The sequence below is a fragment of the Gopherus evgoodei genome, chromosome 2, assembly GCF_007399415.2.
Source record: "Gopherus evgoodei ecotype Sinaloan lineage chromosome 2, rGopEvg1_v1.p, whole genome shotgun sequence".
Lineage (NCBI taxonomy): Eukaryota > Metazoa > Chordata > Testudines > Testudinidae > Gopherus > Gopherus evgoodei.
In genome coordinates, this window is record NC_044323.1 from 149264034 (window position 1) to 149282028 (window position 17995).

The 17995-nt window shown below is 47.9% G+C and overlaps 1 protein-coding gene across 1 annotated transcript in view; it reads left to right on the forward strand.

The window, feature by feature from the left end:
* Positions 1-16255: 16255 nt before the first annotated feature.
* The window catches only part of TCF7L1 (transcription factor 7 like 1), a 120580-nt gene continuing 118840 nt past the window's right edge, over positions 16256-17995 (forward strand). The window contains 3 exon segments of the mRNA XM_030551883.1: positions 16256-16450; positions 16542-16608; positions 17220-17350. Of these exon segments, the coding sequence (XP_030407743.1) occupies positions 16256-16450; positions 16542-16608; positions 17220-17350 (393 nt within the window).

Below are 17995 nucleotides of genomic sequence, written 5' to 3' on the forward strand. Positions count from 1 at the left end.
GGAATTCCCTGGCTTGTTTCATCACACTCTGAGCACTGCAGTGTAGGAGGCCAGCTATCATAACCTAGTCCCAGATTTGGACCTTAGCGTCCAAAATATGGGGGTTAGCATGAAAACCTCCAAGCTTAGTTACCAGCTTGGACCTGGTAAAGCTGCCACCACCCAAAAAATTAGAGTGTTTTGGGGCACTCTGGTCCCCCCAAAAACCTTCCCTGGGGACCCCAAGACCCAAATTCCTTGAGTCTCACAACAAAGGGGAATAAACCATTTCCCCTCCCTTCTCCCTTCCAGGTATTCCCTCCCTGGGTTCCTGGAGAGATACACAGAAGCAAACTCCGTGAATCTAAACAGAGGGATTCCACCCTCTCTATTTCCAGTCCTGGAAAACACAAGCACTTCCCTCTTCACCCAGAGGGTATGCAAAGTCAGGCTAGTAAATCTAACACACAGAGATTTCCCCCTGACTTCTTCCTCCCACCAATTCCCTGGTGAGCACAGACTCAATTCCCTGGAGTTCCCCACTAAAGAAAAACTCCAACAGGTCTTAAAAAGAAAGCTTTATATAAAAAGAAAGAAAAATACATAAAAATGGTCTCTCTGTATTAAGGTGACAAATACAGGGTCAATTGCTTAAAAGAAATATGAATAAACAGCCTTATTCAAAAGAATACAATTTAACACATTCCAGCAACTACATACATATAAATACAAAAAAACAAACCTATCTTTGTATTCACAACTTGGAAACAGAAGATTAGAAAGCAGGAAATAGAAAAATCCTTCCCATAGCCGAGAGGGACAGATTCAAGACCAGAACAAAGGACTCACACACAAACTTCCCTCCAACCAGACCTGAAAAAGTCTGGTTTCCTGATTGGTCCTCTGGTCAGGTGTTTCAGGTTACTTTTTTTCAGGTGAAAGAGACATTAACCCTTAGCTATCTGTTTATGACACCAGCCTAATGTCTCCAGCTCCCCAGCGCCCCTGGGGACGTGACACGTATGTTCTGGGATGTCTCTGGCGCCTGTTTCAGGCGTGGTCCCAGCAGAGAGACAGCGAGTGAGCCAGCTGCCAGGAGCCTGCTACCACTGCTTTCCTCCAGGTTGCTACAATGCATTGGTTCTGGATCTCTGCCGTGTTTGCAGCATTTGGGAATGACTCCTTCTGCAATCTCTGGCATGCTTCATGCAGCCCCAAAGGTTTCCACGTCACTGCTCACCTGAGGACACCTGTCCCAGCCCCAAACCAGGCAATCTCTGCAACTCCAGCTTCTAACAGCTAGATTCTGGGGACATACCTGATGCAGGGTGGAGCACAATGGAGGGCAGCAGGACTACAGTTTCCATCCACAGGCAGATCAGAGATGGATGAAATGAAGCATGTTAGTTGCGTCCCTGTTTCAGACATACAGTAAGCAAGTAGCAGGTTCACACCTCAGGAAGGGAAAAACCTGTAAACATGACACCTTCTCCCCAGCATCTATGAGCCATTTGACTTCAGGACTTCCAGAATTGTGGGTCTGGAGTATCCACTCCATGGAGAAGGAACAGGAAGGGTCACTATTCTGACTTGGAAAGAGAGAGAGATTCCAAACAATGCAATTCAACAGTATTTTATTGACTTGCTAAACGAGACAAATATTTCCAAAGTATAAAAGAGAAATAAACTTTGGGTATCTGTCAGGGGAAGCTATAATACAACCAGCATCTGCCGAGGATTGGGCTTCCCAGAACATTTGGAAGTACCTTTAAGACCAAAAAGGATCATTATGATTATTAAGTCTGATCTCCTGTCTAACGCAGGCCATAGGACTTCCTGGAATTAATTCCTGTTTGACCTAGATCAGATCTTTGAGAAGAACACTCCATCTTGATTTAAAATTTCCAGTGATGGAGAATCCACCACAGGCCTTGGTAAATTCTGCCAGTGTTTTAATGGGCCTTCACTTTGTAATATATAAATCTATGAAATTAATCATGGGAAAACCACCTTATTGAAGAACGCTGAAAATTATTGAGACTATTAACATTAGAAAGAAGGCACAGAAGAAGAGACCTGATAAACACAAAATAATGGCAGATCTAGGGAGGGAAGATCAAGTGCTCCAGATCTCCCTGACTCATAACGCAAGAACAAGGGGATGGTCAATGAAATGGAAAGCTGTCTAGTTCAAAACTAGTTAAAGGAAATACTTTTTCCACACAATGCAAAATTAGACTGTGGAACTCACTGCCACAAGATAACACAGAGATCAAGAGTTCACAGGATTTTTAAAATGGCCATTTCTATGGTTAATGAGACTACTCAGAGTTATAGTAGGAAGGATTACAAACAGCAACAAGAGTTTTAGAAGGAATTTAAACCATAATAGGGGTTGGGAAGCAATTTTCCAGGCACCAGTTTGTCCCTGCACCTTTGTCTGTAAGATCTAGTGCCAGAGTGTCAGAGGCAGAATTCTGCACTAGATGGATCTTGGGTCTGATCCAGTGTGATAATTCCTGTGTTCTTCTCATGTAATGTTAGTATGTTGGACCTTTTCTTAGTGTCTAGAGGACTCAGATTAATAGATTTTAAGGCCAGAAGGGACCATGAGATCATAGTCTGACCTCCTGAATAGCCCAGGCTATAGAATTTCACCCAATTACCCCTGCATTGGGCCCAGTAGCTTGTATCTAGCAAAAGCATCTTCCAGAAAGGCATCCACTGATTTGAGGACATCACAAAATGGCGAATCCACCACTTCCCTTGATGGTTTGTTCCAATGAGATGGATCTCTGTGATAAACATCTTCCATTGATGGAAATAATTTTGGGAAGAAAATGTGAGCCATCTTTGAAGATTGTTTCAGTGTTCCATATTCCACATACATTTTCACCTGTGGCTTCTGCTTCCTTCTGCCAAACACTGATAGTTACATTTGCATCAGTAACTTATAAAGACAGGGAAGCATCTGAAGCATCCATCACATTTAAGTAAAAACTATTGTGCCAGGATCCCCAGGATGCAGCCTGGGACTGTGGGACCACTGTGCCCCCTTACCCCACCGCCTGGGCTGTCTTTCACAATGCTTTGCTAGTGACAAGCAGCAAACCCTTCCAGGCACTGTGATCACTCAACACAGCCGTATGTGGAGCCCCACACACCCAGCTCGATTGCATGAATGCTCCCAGAGCCACTCATGAATCACAGAGAAGGGCACCAGCCGAATCGCCCCCAGCTCCCAGTACCTCAGGAATATACCATCTTGCACTGCTCAAGATGAGCAATGCAGATTTATTAATTGGTTCACCACTTGATCAATGGAAAGTGAATATAGACCAGCCTTTGTAAACCTGAACAGATTTACCAAACACTTTAAGCAAACTCATTGGTAAAGATAAACAGTAAAACAAGTTTATTGACTACAAAAGATAGATCTTAAGTGATTATAAATGATAGGCAAAAAGTCAGAATTAGTTACCAAAAGAAAATATAAGCATGCACTCTAAACTCTCAACCCTGTTAAACTGGGCACAATCTAGATTAAGCAGTGTTCTCACGCCACAAGATATTCCATTTCATAGTACACAGGTTTCACCCTTGAAACGTGGGCCAGTCTCCTGTTGGAGTCTTCAGTCTTCTCAGTGTCAGCATAGGTGGGGGCAGGAGAAAGGCAAAGCACATGGCCACTGTGTCCTGTTTTATACCCTTAGTCTGTGTGCTTGGAGAACAAAAGTGCAGGCATGTCTGGTGGACATTGCTATGTCCCCAGGAAAGGCTGAGCAATTTCTCTGGTGTGGCCTTGTGCCAGTGAGTCATTGAACTGTAGCTCCCTTGCTGGACAATGGCTGGTGATGTCTGTTCAGCACCCACCCTCGTGTTGGTTACCTCCCTTGTCATTGTCTCTGGAGAGCTATCATCTGGGCGCCTCCCAAACCCACAGCATATTTTAGTGACAGCCCTACAACACAATCTCATAACTTCATATGCACTAATGAGAAACATATTTAGATAGAACAATGGCTTTCAACAGATCATAACCTTTCCCCTAATGCCTCACATGGTGTGCTTTATGTGAAATATGACAATTATATATAAATGATGAATATGGGAGTTACATGGCACTCAAAAAGAGTTTGAGCTTTCGATCAGCCAGTTTCATTAGGGCAGAACTTTCCATTTCAAAACCTATATCTACTGCAGGCGAGAAAATGTTTGCTTTGATATGGAAGCTAAAGCTTTTCTTGGATCACAATATTGTGAATAAAGGGCAGAGGGGTGAGAGTCCAGGCAATCAGATGGTGGAGTCTGTCCCCCCCTGATTTTCACTATAATGCTGTGTTGTGGTATTTCACTGTGCATTAACATGAATGCATCTTGCACCTCTGTGCTCAAGGTGTTGCTTTATTTTGCCACTGTTTTAAGGAATAGGGTGTCACTGTCTGATTTTCTAATGTAGGAGCCCAAGTGATCAGAGGACATTTGGGGGAATTATTGTTTACATTTGAATTTTGTCTGTGCTGTTTGTTAACCAAGATTGTATTGGCCGTTGAAGCTGATTGTCTTAGTCCATTTTACCAGAGATATGGCAGGTCCTCTTTGACATGGCTGTGAAACACCTCACCTTTCTCTGCACCCCAATCAAATCCCATTGCAGCAATGGCTCCCAAATGATCGTCCCATATGCCATAGGTGGGCCATGGAACTCTTGCCCTGAGCTGTCTTGAATTTCTGAAACGGACACGTGGCTCTGTGTGTCCCTCTAGAGGTGACTGAGATGGGTAGAGGTTGAGCAGCCTGCCTTAGCCTTGGCTACCAGAGCTGTGTCTTTCAGGTCAGGCAGGAGTGGAGCATTCTTTAAGATTCGGGGGTCCCAGGTTCAATGTTCACTATTGACGACTCACCCAGGGGTGTGGTGTTTCATTTCCAACTGCTTCCATAGGTGTCTGAGCTCTTCACTGCAAAGAGGAGGCTGGAGGCCTGGAAAAGCAGCTGGAAATAAGGAGGTCCCCTCCTCCTAGGGGCTTCTGCTACGTAGAAGGGGGCAAAAACAAGTGCCAACCCCAGGAGTCAGAGTCTCCAGGAGGACTGGAGTCACCTGCTGCCAAGCAGAATGGAATGTACAGGGAAGCAAGGAATGAGGCAGCTGAAGAAAAATACTAGCCAGGGATGGAGAAATTGTTCAGGGCCCAAACTGAAGAAAATGGGAGTCTTTGTCAAGGGCTGATTTCTCCTGGAGTTTCTTTTTCCTCTGACCTCTGTGGTTGGTTGGTGTGAGTCTCCATGCCTTAGTCTCCCATTTTGGCTTGGTCAGGAGCCCCAGTTTTATGTTACATGTCAGAGATCTCTGGTCCAGTGTGGTCTGTGCCACCAGTAGTGATCGCTCCCTGCATTGACAGTGCTTTGCAGATCACAGGGAGGGTCGGGTAGGCAGGTTCTGATCTGGAGTTGTGCTGGGTCCAGAGACAACAGCAAGTGCTAGGGAGAGGAAACCTAGAAACAGCGCAACGGACTCCATTTGACACAAGCTTACATATACAAGTGCTTAAAATGTGTCAGTGAACACACAGCCGGTGGAGTTTTATGGCTGTACTTAAATTGACAAACTATTCCAACATGACTTTTGCAGGTAGAAAAAGCATTAGTTCTCTTTGTCACCTTCTTTCTGCTGTTAGCTAGTTTTCTTTACTTCCCCGCCCCCAGACTTGCCTGAGACAGAGAGGAATGTTCAAATTAGAAGGCCCTGTCAAAAGTTGCTAAGGGAAAAGTTCTCTGTACACTGCACGATGCTTCCTACACCAACTCCTACCATGCTGGTGAAAACTCAAACTTTATCTGGCCAGTGCATAATATTTTCTACACAAACTGCTAGAAGCTTTTGCACCACAGTAAACTTTATGGGCCTGTGCTGAGTTTCCTGTGCCAAGCCAATTTAAACTTTCAGAGTATCTTATATTTATAAAGAATGAGAAAATTCCTACTAGACTTTCTGTGTGTGCGTGTGGTATTCTTCTGAACTCTGCCCACAAGGTGAGCCCCACCCACTTTACTGATTGCAGGAACTCATAATATGATCGTGCCATCTCTGCTGGTTCTCCCTTAGTCAGGTGCAGATAGCCCATAGGCACAATGGGTCAGAATTTCAAAAGCACCTAGCACTTGGATTCTAAGTCCCTTTGACTTTCCCATGGTAGAGCAGGATGGACACCTAGCCAGCCTTCCCTTCTCACTGACAAAACTGTTGGCCCCAAAAGTTCAAAAATCATGGTCAGACCCCCACTCCAAAAATCACAAAACTTTCCTGAAAAAAAAATCAAGGCATCAAAGGCCACAATTTTTTTTTTTTTTTCTGATTTTCACCAAACTAATCCAATCTAGGGGCTTGGCTACACTGGAGAGTTACAGCGCTGGTGGTGGCTTTACAGCGCTGTAACTTACTCCCCGTCCACACTGGCAAGGCACATACAGCCAGGACCGGCGCTAGGGGTTTGAGCGCCCTAGGCGGACAGCAATTTCGCCGCCCCGCGCGCTGGTCCCGTGGATCCGGTGGAGCTGCCACAGTAGTGCCTGCGGAGGGTCCGGTGCTCCGTGGCTCCAGTGGAGCTGCCACAGTTGTGCCTGCGGGAGGTCCACCGGAGCCCCACGAGGAGCCGACCGTCCGCAGGCACCACTGCGGCAGCTCCACCAGAGCCGCCTGCCACCCCCTCCGGCAAAACGGTGCCCACCAATTATTCTGGCGCCCTAGGCGATTGCCTAGGCTGCCTAAATGGTAGCGCCGGCCCTGCATACAGCACTGTATCTCCCTGGCTACAGCGCTGGCTGTACTCCACCTCGGCCTGGGGGACGACTACTATAGCGCTGCTCTTGCAGCGCTGGGGTGCCAGTGTAAACAGTGATTAATCTTACTACGCTGTAACTGACCTCCAGAACATTCCCATAATGCTTTTTAAGTAAAGTTAACACTCTTTGTTTTGTTGTGATGCCTCTCTTTGTTTTGTTGTGAACTTGGGGCTCCCAGAGCTGCTTATCTAAAAAACAAACACAGCTACTATTTGCTCAAGCAGGGGCAGGCAGGGGGATTCCTTTGGAATGTCCACAGCTAGTGTTTTTTTGAGGAGAGAAGCAGCCGGGAGGGAGGGGGCATTTTGGAGCAGCTGCTTATCTGATCTGAAGGCTATTTGCATTTAGTGAATGAGAGAGGGGTGGGAGAAGGGGTCAAAACTTTTAAAATGATTGAAGGTTGGTGCTGTGTATCTTCAAGTCCTTAGAACTTGCAAGGTAGGGTGCTGACACAGTGTCAGCTCCAAAAATCCACTCTGTCTCCCCTATGCTCCCTGTCACACTCCACACTGCCCCCCCCCCATCTTTTGAAAAGCATGTTGCAGCCACTTGAACTCTGGGATAGCTGCCCATAATGCACCACTCCCAACACCATTGCAAGTGGCCACACTGCAGCACTGGTAGCTGTCAGTGTGGCCACACTGCAGCACTTTCCCTACACAGCTGTACAAAGACTGCTTTAACTCCCAACACTGTACAGCTGCAAGTGTAGCCAAACCCTAGGTAGTGTGACAAAGTTCCTCCTCTACCTTGGTGGGGCCTGCACTTATTGGCAGATTTGCTCACCTCAGTGATCTTCCCCACAGTCTGTGTCAACTCCTCCTGTGTCTGATCAGGAGTTGGGAGGTTTGGGGGGAACCCAGGCCCACCCTCTACTCCAGATTCCAGCCTAGGGCCCTGTGGATTGCAGCTGTCTATAGTGCCTCCTGTAACAGCTGCATGACAGCTACAACTCCCTGGGCTACTTCCCCAGGGCCTCATCCAAACACCATTTTTATCCTCACCACAGGGCTTTCCTCCTGGTGTCTGATAACATTTGTACTCCTTAGTCCTCCAGCAGCACACCCTCTCACACACTTCCTCTCCTCTGGCTCCCCCCTCCCTGACTGGAGTGAGCTCCTTTTTAAGCCTAGGTGCCCTGATTAGCCTGCCTTGATTGGCTGCAGGTGTTCTAATCAGCCTGTCTGCCTTAATTGGTTTTAGCAGGTTCCTGATTACTCTAGTGCAGCCCCTGCTCTGGTCACTCAGGGAACAGAAAACTACTCACCCAGTGACCAGTATATTTGCCCTCTACCAGACTCCTGTACCCCCCACTGTCTGGGTCTGTCACAGTAGTTTCTTGGGAAATAGCTCTTGTGAAACAAACAAATATTTCACAGGACAAGTCAGGATGACCAAAGTAACTTTGCTGATGTGATATGCATGGCTACTCTGTTTATGTGAATGGAGAAGGCAGTGAGGTATGTAGGGGTAGGATGCCCATATGTATAGCATGGGTCTCCTTGTGCCATCCTATTTTTCTGCTTCAGAGACAAAGCGTGTTCTCAGGAAATGATGATAGGTAACTACTTCTCTGCCTCTACTGCTCACCTCCAAAGCCCTACCATGCTTAATTCTTTCCCGCCTATCCTAACCATCTACATGAAGCACTTGGGTGAAGTCTTGGTCCCAAATGCAGATGACATCCAACTCTACATCTCTGGCATCTCCAAAGTAAACAGCACCATCTCCCAGCTGTCTGGCTGAGCTCCAGGCTGAAAAACAGGGACTGATGCAGAACCAGGGCAAAGTTGGAGGTGAAGTTGCCGCTAACATTTTGAGGACTTAGAAACCACCACCACGTCACCCTCTGTTCAGGGTGCCTGCCCACAGATGGTCAGATTGGTGCAAAGAATTGTTCTGGATCTAAGTGATGCTGGATGCGCCAATAGCCATGGCTGCTAAAACTTCATTTTCCATTTGGAACTGGACAGCAAACTGTGCCCCATCTTTTCACACAGAAACTCAGCCTCAGAGATGTAGCCATTTTAACCTCCTGCCTACATTACTCTTTCAGTGGTTACACTTAAGCATGATCCCAGACTTCTTACAGCAGAGCTGGTCAGGACCTAGAATTCCTGTTCCACAGAAAAATATGAAATTGTAAATTTTGTTATCCAGAATAGGCATAAAAATGAGACATTTCTAAGTTTTTTGCAGAATTACAGCTGGGACTCTGGGTAAGCTTCCAACCAGTCCGGTAGGAAGTCTAACTGGCAGCTGGCAAGCTGTTTGGGCAGCCAGGGAACAAGGCAGCCCACCTGCCCAGCTGCTCGTGGAGTTGGGCAGCCCACCCGCCCATGCACAAGGTGAGCAGCCAGACAGCTTGTGAGGCGGGCAGCTGTGGCGCTGGGCAGTCTGCCTACCTGTTTTCCATCAAAATTTTGAGCGGAATTGACATGTCCCTGCAGAATGTTTAGATTCCATCAAATCAGCATTTTTCAATGGAAAATTATTTCAACCTTGAACCAGCCCTGTTATACAAGTGTCATTTGTAGCCACAAAGAATGCATCCTCCTGGCACTGGCTGTCTCTGACAGCTCAATACAGAATAATAGATCAAGATCTCTTATTACTCTTCAAGATCCTTAGTGCAATTAGCCCAAGATACCTCACAGAGCCTCCATTTTTCCATGGCTGCTCCTCTTGAGAGCCAAGTTCCTCAAAACTATGAAACTACGTTCTGAAGAAGAATGGGGTATGACTGCACAACAGGCTGGAAATCCCTCCCACAAGAGGGAGGGATGACCACCAAGCTCACTGTGTTCAGAACAAAGTGTTAAATTATTTCTTCAGCTTCCACAACCACACTTGAACCAGCAACCAAGGAGTAGAAATCTGACAAATACTGAGACCACTGTCTAGCATGGCGACCAATAGTCTCATTGTTTCCTTGTACTCACCCATCTGTCTCTGTCCCTCTGTTGTGTTTTCTCTCTTCTATTTACATTGTCAGGTCTTCGGGGCAAGGACCATCTATTTGTTCTGTTTGTACAGTGCCTACCACAATGGACTCCTGACCCACAAGTGGGGCTCAGCTATGCCCCACCTTTTTAACAAATAAAACATTAGTGCAGAATTCATGTCCCCCGCAAACTCCCCTCTGCCCCCTTCAGAATACGTCAGGGAGGCGCTGCAATTACACCTTTCACCCACTAGGGGCTGCCGTGGCATCAGAAGAGAGGGCAACTGGCTCACCGTTGGAGCAGCCAGGTGCAGAGATGGAGGGGGCATTTTGTCCTTGGCCTCCTCCTCCCTACTTCTACAAAGGTTCTGGCAACCTTGGCTCACAGGACTACCCCAGTTAAAATAACAAAATGCTAATAGTAAAGTAGAAAGAGGAGAAGACAAGAGAGAAGAAGGGAAAAAAAGCCAAAGTCCTCATTGATTTGGGGAAGTAGGAAGAATTTGGCCACTGGTCTATTCTTATTATGTCGAGAACTGGTTGAAGTTATTTCAATTATTTTTTCCATTGAGGTTTCAGTAACATTTTGTGATTAAAAAAAAAGTTATTTTTTTCAGATTTTGAAACAAAGCAAACAAAAAATCTGAAACTCTTTGTTTCTTGATTGTGGGAGAAAATCCTCTTTCCTTTCACTTAAAAACCCAACACTGCTTTTATTCACCTGGGTAAAAAAAGAAGGAAAAAAATAGAGAAAGTGGGACATTTCCCACCAAAACAAAAATTGTTATTGAAAAATTTAATTTCAATTTTTTGTCAAGAAATGAACAATGTAAAACAAATCATTTTTTAAAATTTCCATTAAATATATTTACCTTAAATTGACCAACACTAGTTCTGACATTTGTGTAGGGAACTCAGCAGTGTCTAAGAATTATAATAATAATAATAATAATAATAATGCCTAGCTCTTATATAGACAGACACAGTGGGTGAGGTAATTTATTTTATTAGACCATGTGGCGAGGCGACAACTCACTGGCGCAGCACCTCCTGCTGGTCATCCTGGGAATTAGCTCTTCCAGCCTGGAGCACCCTCTGCAGGTCAGTGTCTCACCTGCTGCTGGTCCCGTGTCCCTCCCAGACCCCGCTGCCCCTCTCTGTCCAGGTTCTGCCCTCCCACAGTAACCCATATTCTGGGTCTCCCCACCTAAGGGAACCTCTGACCCTCTTTCCCAACCTTGCCTCAGGGGCTACTGCCAGTCACCATTTAGCCCCCGCTCCCTAGGGCAGACTGCAGTCTATAAACCACTCATCAGCAAGGGGGGTTGGACCTGCTGCCTCTGCCTGTCTCTGGGCTGTCCCTCTGCAGCCCCAGTACCCTCTGTGGGCCCTTAACTCAGCCTTCAGCTTTTCTAGGCTGGAGTTCCCCAGCTCCCTCTGCCCTTCCCCAGCACTGCTCCACCCTAGGTACCCTCCTCAGCTTCCCAGACAGCCAAGTCCTTCTCTTTCTAGGAAGCTAGAGAGAGTGGCTGTCTCAGATTCTGGCCCTCAGCCCTCTTATAGAGCCAGCTGTGGTCTGATTGGAGTGTGGCCCCACCTATGGCTGCTTCCCCCAGTCAGCCTGGCTTTTCTCTGCTGCAGCCCTCTCCCAGGGCTGTTTTATGTCCTTCAGGGCAGGACCACCGCACTGCAGACCAACTTCTGCTGGTAAAGATATTACCTCACCCCTCCACCCCACCTCCTTGTCTCCTAATGTGCTAGGACTGACATGGCTACAACACTGCATATAGCTCTCATATAATGCATTTCATCGGTGGATCTCAAAATGCTTTGCAATTTTTAATGCATTTATCCTCACAATACCCATGTGAGGTAGGGAGGTGGTGTTATCCCTCATTTACAGATTGGGGAGCTGAAGCACAGAGTAGGGTGGCAATTTGCATAGGCCAATGGGACTATGGAATACCCAATCAGAGAGCATCATTAACTTCCGTGGTAGGGGGAGACCGAGCATACCTCTCAACCTTCCACCCTGCCAGTATGTGACATCAGCAATTGTAATGTATGAAAAGGAACCAATATAGGTGGAACATGTGGGTTTGGTTGTGCCTCATGCCCTAATTAACTGATTGTAATTTTCTTTTAATTATAAACCCCGTTTTTAAAGGATATCTTCTCACTGTGACAATTATAAACCTGTTTCTTTTAAAAAAGAAAACTGGGAAAACAACTTATAGTCTAGCCAACTATGACAGCTCCCCTCCATGGGTTATTTCAGGCCTTGAGCTCTGGGCTTCCAGTCCCCAGCACAATGCACTACTGCTTCATACATGAGTAATTGTCATTTATGGGGACCAGCCACTAGAGGTGGACTTGACACACACTTTTACCAGTGGATTATCGAACTGTTTGCTAGACGGCAGTATAATCTTGGAGATCAGGATTCCAAGAGTCTAGCCCTGATTCTGGCACAGTAGTGAAGTGGTTCGATGAGGTGCTGTATTGAAGTGTCAGAAGAAGAGGTGGTGCTGGAACAAATTGTTATTTTGAAGTAACAAATCACCAGGCCCAGATGATCCAGTTGTACGGTCTGAAGGAGTTCAAGTATGAAGTGGCTGAGCTGCTAGCAAAGATATGTGATAGCTCATAAAAACAGCTACTGTACCAGAGGACTGGAGGATGGTAAATGTTGTAGAGTAGAACCTCAGAGTTATGGAGGTTGTTCATAGCTCTGAAAAGTTCATTACTCTGAAGAAAACATTCTGGTGGTCCTTTAAAAAGTTTACAACTGAACGTTGACTTAATACAGCTTTGAAACTTTACTATGCAGAAGAAATATGCTGCTTTCCCTTTTTTTTTAGTAATTTGCGTTCAACACAATACTGTACTGTATATGCTTTTTTTTTTTTTTGTCTCTGCTGCTGCCTGATTGTGTACTTCCGATTCCAAATGAGGTGTGTGGTTGACTGGTTAGTTCATAATTCTGGTATTTGTAACTCTGAGGTTCTACTGTCCCTGTATTTAAGAAAGGCTCTGGGAGGAGCTGGGAATGACAGACCAGTAAGCCATATATCTGTATCTGATAATCTTATTGAAATTATAATTAAAATTAGAGGAATAAAGCACCTGGAAGATTATGATATGATAGGGTCTAACCAATGTGGTTTCTGTAAAGGGAAATTTTTTTAGATTGTCAGTTCTTTGGAGCAGGGACTGCTTTTTCATTCAGTGCTGGTCCAGCATCTGGCACCATGATCCATGACTGGGCATCTAGGCGCTATAGGGATATAAATAATAATCTGTTAGAAGTCAGGTAAAGGAAAACCACTGATGTAATGTTTTTAGACTTTCAAAAGGCCTTTGACAGTCTGTGAAGAGGCTATGTCATCATGGGATGAGAAGAAAACTTTTGTCATGGATCAAAAACTGGCTAGGAGAGAGGAAACGAAGAGTAGGAACAAATGGCCAATTTTCATCATGGCAAAAGGTTAATAGCAGGGACCACAAGGTACTGTATTAGGTCCAGTTTTGTTTAATATACTTATTATTTAGCAAGTGAGATAGCAAAATCTGCAGCTGACACAAAGTTATTTAGGTTAGTCAGAATCAGGAAATTCAGAGATACCAAACCAAATTAGGTGAATGGATAACGTGATGGCAGACGAAGTTCCATGTTGATAGATTAAAAGTAATGCACATTGAAGGGAAACAATAGACACTGAAAGGCAACACATTCAAAACTGAGCAAATACTTTTCACTCAAACCATCACTAGGACCGTGGAACTCACTGACACAGGATATCATGGGTGCCAAGAATTTAATAAGATTCAAAGGTGGATTGGACGTTTATATGGATAACAACATCAAGAGTTATAATAGTTAATGCAAACTAAGAGTTTTGGAAGAGATATCCAACCTCATGTTTCAAGGTTCAAACTCATCTCTATTGCTTTGGGAGATCAGGAACCAGGCTTTCCTGGAGGACAGATTACACCACATCTTTCAACTGTGCCTTGCACTTTCCTCTGCAGAATATGGTCCTGGTCCCTGTCAGAGCCAGGATACTAGACTAGATGGATCATGAGTCTAATCCAGTCTGGCAATTCCTATAGCTTTGTAACCAAAGCACACTTAAATACTGAGTGGCTAAATCTTGGAGTTATCCTATTACAGACCGGGGTTCTTGTCCTACTTCTGCCTGAAGTTACCTTCTGCAACATCCTTCCTATTCCAGAGCTTAACTACTCTTAGACATTTTTTTCCTACTATCTAACCTAAATCTTTCTTGCTGCTGACTTTTGTCCTACCTTCATTGGCCACCATCCTCTTTATAATAGCCCTTAACATATTTGAAGACTGTTATCAGTCTGAGTCCCTCAAAACTAAACATGCCCAGTGTTTTTAACCTTTCCTCATAGGTCAGATTTTCTAAACATGAGATCATGTTTGTTGCCCTCCTCTTGACTCCCTCCAATTTGTCCACATTTTCCCAAAGTGTGGTGCCCAGAATTGGACACCATACTCCAGCTGAGCCCTCACCAGTGCCAAGAAGAGTGGGACAGTTACCTCCCATGTCTTACATGCTACATTCCAGTTAATACACCCCAGAATGTGCCTCTTTTGCAGCTGCATCAGATTGCTGACTCATATTCCATTTGTGATCCACTGTAACCCCCCTGATCCTTTCCAGCGATACTACAGTACCACCTAGCTAGTCATTCCCCATTTTATAGTTCTGCATTTGATTTTTCCTTCCTAAGTGCACATCTTTATTGAATTTCATCTTGTTGAATTCAGACCAATTCTCCAATTTATCAAGGTTCTTTTCAGTTCTATCCCTGTTCTCCAAAGTGCTTGCAACCCCTTCCAGTGTGGTGTCATCTGCATATTTTATAAGCATACGCTCCACACCATTATCCGAGTAATTAATTAATATTAAATATTAATATTAAATAGTACTAGGCCCAGGACTGATCCCTGTGGAACCCCATGCCCTCCCATTTTAACAGCGAACCATTGATAACTGCTCTTTGAGTAGGGTTTTTCAATCAATTGTGCACCCATTGTATAGTAATTTATTCTAGATGGTATTTCCCTAGTTTGCTTATGAGAATGGTTTGTGGGACTGTGTTAAAAGTTAGAGCACATCGACTGCTTCGCCCAATAGTTTGGGACTAATGGATACCTGGGTTCCAGTTCAGCGTACGTTGTGGTAGGTTACAGGTTGAGTGATGGCCTGCCTTTGTGGCAGAGACAGCCTGATTCAGCCTAACTGTTGAACATGCTGCAAAATCTAGTACATCTGAGAGGTGTGAGTTGTGCAGGGGAGGAACAGAGCTAGAGTAGTGCTGGAAAGGGGGCACAAGCAGGGGGTAGTAGTGAGATGTGGGGAAGGACACTTGCAGGAGCTTTGTGTGTGTGTATGGCGTGGGGGGGATAGTGGTAGAAGTGCTAGCCAGAAGGTGACACTCGCAGGGGCTATGTGAGGAGGATAGCTGGGCAAGGAGAGAACACTGGTAGGGGGTGTGTTGGGGGTAATTAGAGGAGCTGGCATGGGGGAGGAGACATTTGTAGGCAGCTAGGAGTGCAGGGATTGGGATGAGTATGCTTGGCTGCAGGAGCTCTGCAGGACAGGGGGAGGGAGGAGGTGTGCGGGGAGGGTTAAATTGGTGCAGGCAAGAAGGGGCATTTGCAGAAAATCTGCTGGGTAGAGGGCACTTATAGGAAGGGGGTGGTGGTAGCAATGTCGGGGAGGCACTTGTAGGACTTGGGGAAAGCAACGCTAAGGGATCAGTAGCAGCACAGGGGCAGTTGCAGGAGTTGGGGGTAGTGGTATGGGGGGACACGGCAATGGGGGCCAAAATTTGCAGGGCTGGGTGTGATAGTATCAAAGGCCACTGGGGGGAGCAGTGCAGGGGGCAGAGATGTTGGGGCTTTGTGAGGAGCTGAGAGTCCCAGCCCTAGGGGTGTGGGGCTGTGCTAGGAGCTGGGGGTCCCAGCCAGGTATGGTTGGGGTGTGGGGGGCTGTAAGCAGAGCCGAGGGTCCAGGGTTGTGGGGGGCTATGTGAGGACCTGGAAGTCCCAGCACTGGTGGGTGGGGCTGTGTGAAGTGCTGGGGTCCTGCCTGGGGGCTGTGAGGAGAGCTAGGGGGTCCTCGCCCGGGGGCGGGGCTGTGTGAGGATCTGGGGGGTCCCGGCCCGAGGGGGGGCGGAGCTCTGTGAGGGGAGCTGGGGGGTCCCGTCCCAGGGGCTGTGAGGGGAGCTGGGGGTCCCGGCCCGCCCCGCTCCGGCCGGTGTCAGCTTGCAGCTGGAGCTCCACCCTCCCGGCCGCACTCCCGACCCTCCCCGGGCGGCGGGGAGCGAGCGAGCGAGCGAGGGGCCGGCCCCGCCGGCGGAGGGAGGCAGCAGCGCCGCGCCCGCTGCCCGCCCGCCCGCAGCCCGCTCCGCACTCGGCCGGCGCCGCGCGTCGAAGTTGGGCGGGCCGGGCGCACCATGCCCCAGCTACCGCCCGCGGGCGGCGACGACCTGGGCGCCCCGGACGAGCTGATCCCCTTTCAGGACGAGGGCGACGAGCAGGACAAGGGCGCGGGGCGCGGCTCGGCCCACGGGGACCTGGACGAGCTCAAGTCCTCGCTGGTCCACGAGTCCGAGAACCGCCGCGCCAGCGCCTCGGGCTCCGACTCGGAGGTGAGGGGCCGGGCCGGGGGCTGGAGGTGAGGGGCCGGGCTGGAGGTGAGGGGCAGCGCTCACCCCTCTCCCCTTTGTGTCTCCCCCGCAGGCGGAGCGGCCGCCGCCGCCGCAGCCCCGCGAAAGTTTCCAGAAGCCGCGGGACTATCTCGCCGAAGGTACCGACCCCTTCCCCAGCCCCACGTCTCCCCGGTGCTTCCCAGTGCTGCGCCTTTCCCACCCCTCCTGCCCCCTTCTGCCCCACAGCCCCCCACTCCCTGCCCGCTTGAGCCCCTTCCCTCCGCCTCACCGCCGCCTCCCCCAGCGCCCCCCCTCGCCCTTCCCCCGTGTCCCCCTCTCGGGGGGCGCCCCTGGGAGTTCGCCTGGGACGGGAAGGGTCCCTCAGGTCCCTGCCCAGATCGGCCCCGGCCTGGAGGCTCCCCCAGCCGTGGAGCGCTCCTTGGTGTTTACATCCTTCGGATACTCGCGGGCGCTTAGCAAGACTTTTAACCTCTTTGTTTTCTTCGTCCGTGTCCGCCGCCCGCCCTCAGACCCTCTCCTCCGCCTCCCCGCTTTCCCACCCCGTGCTCGCTGAGTTAGGGGAGTAACCTGAGTGTAGCTAACTCGAGTTAACTCTGCAGTGAAGACCTATTCCCCCTCCCCGCCTCTCCACCCCAGCGTTAACAACTTCAGCCGCCTCTACCATCTTCCCACTCCCGGACTGCTCTTGGCCTGCTCCCAGCCCCACCCCCCTGAATGCCCCTGGCTGAGTCTTTTCTTTTCTCCCCAGTAGTGAGAAGACAGCAAGATGGAGGTTTCTTTAAGGGGCCCCCATATCCAGGTTACCCCTTCCTGATGATCCCAGAGCTGGGCAGCCCCTACCTGCCCAACGGAGCCCTGTCCCCTGGCGGTGCTCGCACAGTAAGTGCTGCTCACTTTGGTTTGGCCCCTCTGCTGTCACCAGACCCCCTTTCTCCCCACAGACAGTGTTCAGTTGTCCTTTCACCCTAGCTGAGGAGTGACCCCTGATGGTATGTGGTCAGGGAGCTGGGGGGAGGGGGCTTTTGCTGTCTTGTGAAGTAGAAATGTCTGCTCTGACTCTAGTTTGTGGCATTGATTGCATAAAAACGATCTTTTGTAAAGTAGCTTTGGGCAGCATTTTCATCCTATGGATCTAATAATATGAGTGCTGGGGAAAACTGCCGCTGTGGTGAAGTTAGATTTTTTTTATTTGGAAGCTGAAGGGATGAGATGAGCGGTTTTTCTGATCCTCATTCCTTTCCATGGGGTGCATATGTTCCCCTTCACAAAGCGAGACCTCTCCAAGAATTGGCAGGGATGAGGAAAGTGACAGAGTTTTTTGCTCCCTGATTCATTCTTCCACTTTTCTGGGTTGATCATTCAAGCTGTTGCAGGCAGACTGTAATACCCTTGTAGAACCCCACTAAAGTCAGGGTCCATCCCCATGAGGATCTGTTTGTAGAGTTTCAAACAAACACACACACTCTAGTTTATTTGGCTAATATCACCTTAGATTATGAAAACAGAACTCCAGAATATCAAATC